The 9,385-nt window shown below is 51.1% G+C and overlaps 1 protein-coding gene across 1 annotated transcript; it reads left to right on the top strand.

The window, feature by feature from the left end:
* Positions 1–1,789: 1,789 nt before the first annotated feature.
* Nanos2 (nanos C2HC-type zinc finger 2) lies at positions 1,790–6,046 on the top strand. The gene has a single exon (XM_052712175.1). It carries the CDS (start codon positions 5,017–5,019, stop codon positions 5,419–5,421), a length of 405 nt encoding a protein of 134 aa, XP_052568135.1. The 5' UTR covers positions 1,790–5,016; the 3' UTR covers positions 5,422–6,046.
* Positions 6,047–9,385: the final 3,339 nt, after the last annotated feature.

Below are 9,385 nucleotides of genomic sequence, written 5' to 3' on the forward strand. Positions count from 1 at the left end.
AACTCACAGAGATCCGCCTGGCTCTGCCTCCCAAGTGCTGGGATTAAAGGCGTGCGCCACCACAGCCTGGCGAATTTAGGATTTTTAAACATTGTTGAGGCTGTGATAGACTATGGGGACTTTGGAAGTTGGACTGAAAGCAGTTTTGCATTACGGTATTGCCACAGGCCTATGGGGGCCAGGGAATGGAATGTGAGATGCCCCTGCCACCGGCTCATATATTAGAATGCTTAGGCACCAGGGAGTGGAACTCTTTGATAGAAGGATTAGGAGGTGTGGCCTTGTTGGAGGAAGTATGTCACTGGGGGTGGATTTGGGTTTCAAAAGCCCATGCCCTGCCCAGTGTCTGTCTGCTGCCTACAGATGGGGATGTAGCTCTTAGTGACTGCTCCATGTCTGCCTGCAGCCATACTTCTCCACATGATGATAATGGACTCTGAAACCGTAAGCAAGCCCCCAATTGAATGCTTTCTTTCTTTGGGGGGGGGGGGTGAGACAGGGTTTCTCTGTGTAGCTTTGGAGCCTTTCCTGGATCTTGCTTTGTAAACCAGGCTAACCCCGAACTCACAGAGATCTGCCTGGCTCTGCCTCCCGAGTGCTGGGATCAAAGGCGTGCGACACCACCGCCCAGCGAATGCTTTCTTTTATAAGCGTTGCCTTGGTCATGGTGTCTCTTCACAACAGAACAGACTAAGACAACGCCACTCCCTGATGACTAGACATCCAAATATATAAGCCTGTGGGGGCCATTCTTACTCAAATCACCACAGTGGGCATGCTTGTCTCCCAGCAGTCCCTCTACCCATGGAGCTGCACCCTCAGCCTAGTTAACTTTTTTTTCTCCCTTTGAGAAAGGATCACTTGTAACTCAGAGTATCCTTGAGCTCATCATGTAGCCAAGAATGACCTTTGAACTACTCCTGATCCTCTTGTTCTCCTCCCCACCCCTCCACCTCCCACCCCCACCCCATCCCCCCACCCGTACGGGAATTATTAATGTGTGCCACCAAATCTGGCTTAACATTTTTTCAAAAACTTAAGATCACATTTATTTAGAAGCAGACACACGCCACTATGCTGCACAGGACAGAGAACACCATGTGGGTCCTGGGGATCGAACTCAGGTCTTCAAGGTCGGTGGCAAAGTCTTTGGCCACTGAACCATTTTGCTGGCCTTAACATTTTAAAAAAGAACCATGTAGCTTGAGCATGGTGGTGTACACCTTAAATCCCAGCACTGGATGGAGGGGAGGCAGAGGCAGTTGGATCTCTGTGAGTTCGAGGCTAGCCTGGTCTGCAGAGTGAGTTCTAGGACAGCTGGGGCTACACAGAGAAATCCTGTCTCAAAAAAGCCAAAAACGAAAAGCAAAATATATATAGCTGAATATAGTGGTGCACACCTGTAGTCTAGGAGCTTGAGAGACTGAGGCACGAGGATCACTGACTAAGGCCAACCTGGGCTATACAGTGAGATCTAGGCTTAAAAAAAAAAGATTGGGGGCTGGAGAGATGGCTCAGCGGTTAAGAGCACTGGCTGCTCTTCCAGAGGTCCTGAGTTCAATTGCCAGCAACCACATGGTGGCTCACAACCATCTATAATGAGATCTGGTGCCCTCTTCTGGCCTGTAAGCATGCATGTAGGCAGAACACTGTATCCATAATAAATAAATAAATCTTTAAAAAAAAAAAAAAAAAAGATTGAAATAAGTTGATAAAAACTCTAGCTGTGGTTTCATGAGTCTATGGAACATGATGAACCTCCGACTCTGCATCAGGAAAGTGGGCGGAATTCTCCTTAAAGTAACGTTTCCTTAGCGCCTGCCTTTTGAAAGTTTGTAATCCTCACCAGACTCACCTGCCTGTCTGAAACCCCCTTGATCTGTTTTCTAGCCAGGGGGTGGGGGTCAGGCTGAAGATAAAGTCAGAAGTAAACAGGATGGCGGACCCCTGCAGGGCCAGGCTTGGGCCGTCACCCCTACATAGTAAACACAGGTCAGTTTCACCTCTGGTAGTTTCCTCTCTCCACACCACCCAAGACTGGGCTTTTCTAAAGAGGTGCCTGCAAACAGCCAAAGAGTTAACCGCAACAGAGGCCCAGGAGGAAAGGCAGTCAGAGCTGAGTAACAAGATGAGATGTGAAACTGAGGAAAATGAATAATAGTTACTGTGAGTTCTGCCTTGCCTTTCCCAGCTACCGGACCCTCAACTAATGAGATCATGGTCAAGAATCAGGATCAGGCTCTGCAACCCCCAACAACATATAGCCCAAAAATTACCGTCACACACACACACACACACACACACACACACACACACACACACACACACACACCCTAATGCTTTGCAGACCAGCCTGGATTCAAACTCAGCTACCGGACCCTCAACTAAAGAGATCATGGTCAAGAATCAGGATCAGGCTCTGCAACCCCCAACAACATATAGCCCAAAAATTACCGTCATGACTATTTTTCCTACACACACACACACACACACACACACACACACACACACACACACACCCTAATGCTTTGCAGACCAGCCTGGATTCAAACTCAGGGAGCCACCTGCCTCTCCCTCGTATTTATGCCTCCCCATGGATTAGAACTCATGACCCTCCTGTCTAAGCCTCCTTGACCCTGGAATTAACAGACTTGAGCCCCCAGGTCTCCACTTCTGATGGGGTATCATACTGAGCCTGTTCTGGACCCCCTCATCAGAAGCCTTACTCCCCCATACAGCAACCAGTGTCTCTTCTGCCCGGGAGGTTGTCCCTGTGTGAAATATTGGTGGCATTATTCTGTGTGAAAAGCCAGTGGTTCAGACATCCCCTCACTGCAGGCACTGCACCTCAGTGTGCACCTACATTAGGCAGGTCTCGCCTAGCTCCCCTGGTTCCCTTGCTTTGAGATGGCCCCTGTGTAGCCAGGCTGGCTTTGAACCCGGGGCAACGCTCCTGCCTTTGCTGGGATTACAGCACCTCCTTGCTCATCCATCTTGACTACATTCCATATGCAGGTTCAAAGGGCTTGGGTCCCAGCTAGCCACGTAGCTTTGACTCCAGCCTCTCTGGAACCTCTCTCCGCTCATCTGTAAGATGGGACCACGACGGTGTTTTTGGCTTTCTGCCAGTCTTCACTGTAGCCCAGGCATCAAACCCAAGAGCCTTGTGAGAGCTAGGCTTGTGACCATGTCACCCTGCCTAGCTATGGTGACAGTTCCAAATGTGTTTCAGTGCGTTTATTTATTTCTGTGTAGCTATACAGGCATGCATGCTGGAGGTCAGAGGAAAACCTGAAAGTGGGTTTTGAGGATTGAACTCAGGTCCTCAAGCTTGTTGGCCAGCACCTTTACCTGCTACCTGGCCCTACAATGGATTTTTGTTGTTGTTTGTCAAGACAGGGTTTCTCTGTGTAACTGCCCTGGCTGCCCTGGAACTCACTCTGTAGCCCAGGCTGGCCTCGAACTCACAGAGATCTGCCTGCCTCTGCCTCCCAAGTGCTGGGATTAAAAGACGTGCACCACTATGCCCTGCTTACAGTTGGTTGCATACCAACCTGGCACAGTGGTACACACCTGTAACCCCAGTACTTGGTAAGTACAGGCAAGAGGATCAGAAGTTCAAGGTCATCCTCAGCTACGCAGAGAGTTCAAGGCCAGCCTGTGCTATGTGAGCTCTTACCTCAAAAATAAACACATTGAGGGTTGGTTTTAGCTCCGTGGTAGAGTGCTTGCCTAGCAAGCTCAAGGCCCTGGGTTTGGTCCTTACCTGGGGGTGGGAGGTGGGAGTTGGGGGCGGAAACCAAAAAAATCACATACACATAGGTGTCAGTTCCATCTCGGCCATCTCCCCAGTTTGTGACCTTGGGTGTGCTCCTTCCCGTCTCTGAGCCTCATACCCTCTGTGACACGGAAGGAACAGAGTCCTCATCTCCATGCCTGACAGTGGCCTCCAAAGAATCATGCTTGTAAAGCACCAGGCACCGTAAGTACTTGTTAGCACTTGTTTGGATCCAGTTTGTCCATGCTGTGTGACTCCAGACCAATGAAGTTCCCTCTCTGAACTTCAGTTACTGGTCTGCGATCCAGGATCCTAGCTGGGCTCCCCTCGTGGAGCTGTGAGGATTCAGTCAGACCATGGAGGTAACTGTGTGGCAGTGTCTGCCTCACAGTCAGGGCTACTGAGACGATTAAGGCCGAGCAGGCAGGATGGGCACAGAGGATAAAGGCCTTGTCTCCAAGGCTGACAACCTGAGTTCAAGTCTCATGACCCACGGTGGAAGGAGAGAATTGACTTCTGAAATCTGTCCTCTGACCTCTGAATTTGATCCCTGGAATCCACCTGGGAGAAGGAGCCGCCTCCTGCAAGCTGTCCTCTGAGCTCCACATATAAGCAGTGGCATGCCCCCCACTATTAACTAAATAAACGTAATAAAAGATTAAGCTGGTCGTGGTGGTACATGTCTTTAATCCCAGCACCTGGGGAGGTAGAGTCTGAGGGTTTGAGGCCAGCCTGGTCTACATAGCAAGTTCCAGGACAACCGGGGATACATAGTGAGACTCTATCATGAAAAACCAAACAAACGAGCAAAACAAAACAAAACAAAAAAATTAAGTCAAATCTAAGGTTCTGGATGGTTCCGAGGGAAGGAAGGGGGATGTGAGAGTGGGCAACCGTCATAAGCAAAGCCCTAAACTGAACAGGGGGGAGACTGAAGCCCGTGGAAATAGAAGGTCCTTTCCAGAAAACACAGAGTGCCTTGGAGGAGGGGCGACCTGGAAAATAAGCTACTTCCAATCTCCGTGGGAGATTGGAGCCAGACAAGAATCATGAGCTGGAAGTGGGCCCTTTAAATCTAAGCTCCACCTTTGCTTAGAGTTGTCTGCAGGGGAGTATTTATAAGGGGGTGTGCCTCCTCTCTGCTCCACACAGGCCTGGTGCTCCTGCCCTCTGACCTCACAGCCCCTGGCCCCAAGTCCCTCCCTAGTACCCACAGCCACCAGCCACATAGAGGTGTCATGGAGCTACCGCCCTTTGACATGTGGAGGGACTACTTTAACCTGAGCCAGGTGATACTGACTATAATCCAGGGCCGGAGCCAAAGGCTGGTGGGTAAAGGGGCTGAAGTTCCCACCCCCAGACCCCAGAAGAGTGAACAGGAGCCGGGGGTCTCCGGGAGCCTGGCTACCCTGTGCAACTTCTGCAAACACAATGGAGAGTCTCGTCACGTCTATGCCTCACACCAGCTGAAGACATTGGAAGGCGTGGTGGTGTGTCCCATCCTGAGGCATTACGTGTGCCCCCTGTGCGGGGCCACCGGGGACCAGGCTCACACGCTCAAGTACTGTCCACTCAACACCAACCAGCAGTCTCTCTACCGTCGTGGTGGGCGAAACTCCGCTGGACGCAAAGTCAAGCGATAAGTAAGACCCACGAGGTGCCTATCACCCACACCCCCAAACCCTCCTTGCTCTGGCCCTGGTACCCTCCTCCCCTCTGCTCACCCAGCCCTATGGGGGTTCCTGGATCCCACTCTTCTCTGTGCCTTCAGGATCCTGAAACATTGGCGGTTGCTGGCAGCCGGGTCCACCTGTTTCAGAGATTCCTGACGCTGTGAGAGCTGTTCTCCATGGACCCTGCAACTTGGTGGCTTCTTTTGGATTGTGACAGCCTGCTGGTGATACTAAGCTAGCCCTGTTGACTTCTCAGATCCCCTGTAAATATCCCTTGGGGGAAACCCTTGGACTCTCCACCGTACAGAATCCCAGCGTGCTCTGACAGGCTAGTCGTCAGAATCTGGGGACAGTGCCAGAGATTGGCCGGGACCTGAGAACTTGATGTTGGTACTGACTGTGAGATCATCCGTCTTCACCTTCTTCAGCATCTGCAGACTCAGGTTTCTCCATGGACCATTCAAGTTCCTTGAACATGCCATCCAGCAGGAACTGGAGGTAGGTCAGGACCGTCTTGGAAGGCTGCAGGGCCTTTGTAGCTTCACAGGCTGTCTCAAGGGAGCTGAAGCCCACAGCTCCCCCTACTTCATTTCTAATCCCATCTCACTTTCTCCTGCCCCCAACCCCAATCATTGATGGACCCCTCCCCCAGTGAGAGACGTCTCTCTCTTCCACCCCCAATCTTGTTGAGTGTGTTAAATCCATGTGAGTCCCACAGCCAAAGAGTCTAAGACCCGATGTGAACATGGCAACCGCTTAGATTGTAATTTTAGGGTCAAAGAAGAACTCTAGTAGGACTTGTAAGTTATTTAGGAGTTGGGCTTCGAGGTGGGATGAGGATCTATGGGTGGGTGGGTGGAGCTCTGGTGAATAAAGAGTTTTAGATTTGTAACTCTGGTGTCTACAGTCTTTGAACATGGTTGGCCCAGTTAGTGGGCTGCGCCTTTGGGTTCTGGGGGAGAGAGGTGAAGGACGAGACTGGGGGCTGCGTTTGCCTAAAACCATGGGAACCATAGGAGGGCCAGAGAGGGATCTAGAACTGTCTCATATGTCCTCCAACACAGGATGTCTGGCTGGGACAGGTTCCCAGATACTTCTTAGCCTCCACCTAGACACTTTTTTTTTTTTTTAAGACTTTGTGGAGGCAGGCAGTGGTGGCACACGGCCTTTAACCCCAGTGCTGTCAGGAAAGTGCGTGGTGGCCCCATGCCTTTAATCCCAGAGCTCAAGAGGCAGAGGCAGGCGGATCTCTGTGAGGTCGAGGCCAGCCTGGTCTACATAGTTGAGTTACAGGGCAGCGTGGGCTATGTAGAGAACCCGTCTCAAAAAAAGCAAAACAGGGGCTGGAGAGATGGCTCAGCGGTTAAGAGCACTGGCTGCTCTTCCAGAGGTCCTGAGTTCAATTCCCAGCAACCACATGGTGGCTCACAACCATCTGTAATGAGATCTGGCGCCCTCTTCTGGCTGGCAGGCATACATGCAGACAGAACACTGTATACACAATAAATAAATCTTTAAAAAGAAAAAAAAAATACTTAAAAAAAAAAAAAAAGCAAAACAAAACAAACTGTGCAGAGGGTGGGGGGATGGGGCACAGCATCCAGGTGGTAGTTAGATCGTCGGAGGAGTCCACTCTCTCTCCTACCATGTGGGTCCTGGGGACTGAACTAGGGTCTCAAGCCCAGTGGCAAGCACCTTTCACCCACTGGGCCATCTCACCTGTAAGCTAAGTCTTTTTCTTTCTTCCTTTTTCCCTCTCCTGTTCCCTAGATAGTGAACCTAGGAATCTACAGCTCTGTTTACACAGGGGTTCGCCTCCTGCCTTATTAGCCTAGGAAGCACCAGGTCTGACTTTTGATAGATTTTAAACTTTGGGCTCCCGAACCCCATCACAAAACTTTTTTTTTTTAAAGTATAAACTAGGGCATATGAACACCTTTAATCCTAGCACCCGGGAGGCAGAGGCAGAGGCAGGTGGATCTCATCTGTGAGTTCAAGGCCAGGCTAGTCTACAAAGCAAGTTTGAGGACAGCCAGGGCTGTTACACAGAGCAATATATATGTATATATGTACATATATATGTGCACATGTACTATATATATATACACACACACACATATACATGTATCTCTACTCGCAGCAGCACGGAGTGGGGGCACCCATGCCTTTAATCCCAGCACTCATGAAGCAGAACCAGGTGGATCCACCTGCAGGGGATCTCACCCTCTCTGGTATCCAAGGCACCACCACCCACATATGTATACAAACAAAACTAAAATTTTTCCCCCTTTTTTTTTTTTTTTTTTTTTTTTGGTTTTTCGAGACAGGGTTTCTTTGCGCCTTTTCCTGGAACTCACTTGGTAGTCCAGGCTGGCCTCGAACTCACAGAGATCCGCCTGGTTCTGCCTCCCGAGTGCTGGGATTAAAGGCGTGCGCCACCAACGCCCGGCTACCCTTTTTTTTTCTTTTTGAGACAGGGTTTCTCTGTGTAGTTTTGGTGCCTGTCCTGGATCTCGCTGTGTAGCCCAGGCTGGCCTCGAACTCACAGAGTTCCGCCTGGCTCTGCCTCCCGGAGTGCTGGAATTAAAGGCAGACGCCACCACCACCCAGCTTTTCTCCCCCTTTTTTTTTATGTATATGGTGGCCGTTTTGCCTGCTTGTATGTCTGTGCACCACATGCATGCCTGGTGCCAGCAAAGGCCAGAAGAGGGCATCAGATCCCTTGGTACTGGGGCTAAGGATGGTTATGGGCCCCACGTTTGGGTTTGAAGACCCAAACTCCGATCCTCATGCGAGAGCTCTTAAGTGCTGAGCCATCTCTCCAGCCCCTCCCCTGCCTCACTTCTTAATACACATGTCACCTGTTCCTTAAGTGTGGTGGCGGCACATACCTTGTCCTCTGGAGGCTGCAGCGAGATTATTGCTGCAAATTCAATGCCAGCCTGGGATACCCTCAAAAACAATTTTTGGAAGTGAGCACAAACAGAGAAGGAAGTTTTGCCTTTTATGTGGATAGCACCTTGAGCGATGTGGGCGCTCATAAATAACTGTCGGATGAATGAAGCACCGTTTACTCAATGCCCTTGCAAATGCTGGCACTGAAAAAATTTCAGAAGGCTAAACTCAGTCATCCAGCCATTCAGTTCATCCAACTGGTGCTCTTCATTCATTCCTGCTCGGCGCTTTTGATTAAAACAGGCCATGGCCAGGAGGATCGTCGTCCCCACCCTCCAAGACACTCCAGTCTTTGAACTCCCTTTCCGAGGAGGTGACGTCAAAACGTGAACAGGGGGCCTCCCAGGCGTGATTGGGAGGTTGCTGGGTTGCTATGGTTACCGCCTCTGCATGGGCGGGGAATATCTCCCGGGTGCCCCGCCTAAATCCGTAGGAGGTAGTTCCCGAGCGATCCTGCGCTGGGGCGTGATTGGGCGTGGGCAAGGAGGGTGCTTAACGCCCCCATCCCCACCCACGCAGTTGTCATGGAAACTAAACTCTACTCTCCTCCCCATCGCTCCCTCCCCTTTCTCTAACAAAAAAGACTTTTGGCTTAGCGGAGAGAGTAGGCTAGAGGACTACCCAAAAAGGGGAAACTCCGCTCTGTCTTAGCGCTCACTCTAGCATCTCTCCTTCCTCTGCAGCGCCCGCACTGGGATTGAATCCTGGGTACCACCGCCGGCAAGGTGCCAGCGACACGCATGCGCGCTGTAGGTTGGCACATGCGCGATTCGGCACGAGATGCCCAGGGAACCTAGCGCAATGCTAAGTGTGCGGCTGCGCAGCCGTATCCTTCAGGTGAAGCAAGGCGAGGAGCAGTTCTGCGCTTGCGCCATGCAGAGAAGCTAGGCGCAGAGAACGCAGCCCTGGCTATCAGGGTGTCTGGAGACAGCGTTCGCCCAGCGCGCATGCGCCGTGGCTCTCGATGCTACTGGGGGCG

This window comes from Peromyscus californicus, unplaced genomic scaffold (genome assembly GCF_007827085.1).
Source record: "Peromyscus californicus insignis strain IS unplaced genomic scaffold, ASM782708v3 Scaffold_4__1_contigs__length_199733344, whole genome shotgun sequence".
NCBI lineage: Eukaryota > Metazoa > Chordata > Mammalia > Rodentia > Cricetidae > Peromyscus > Peromyscus californicus.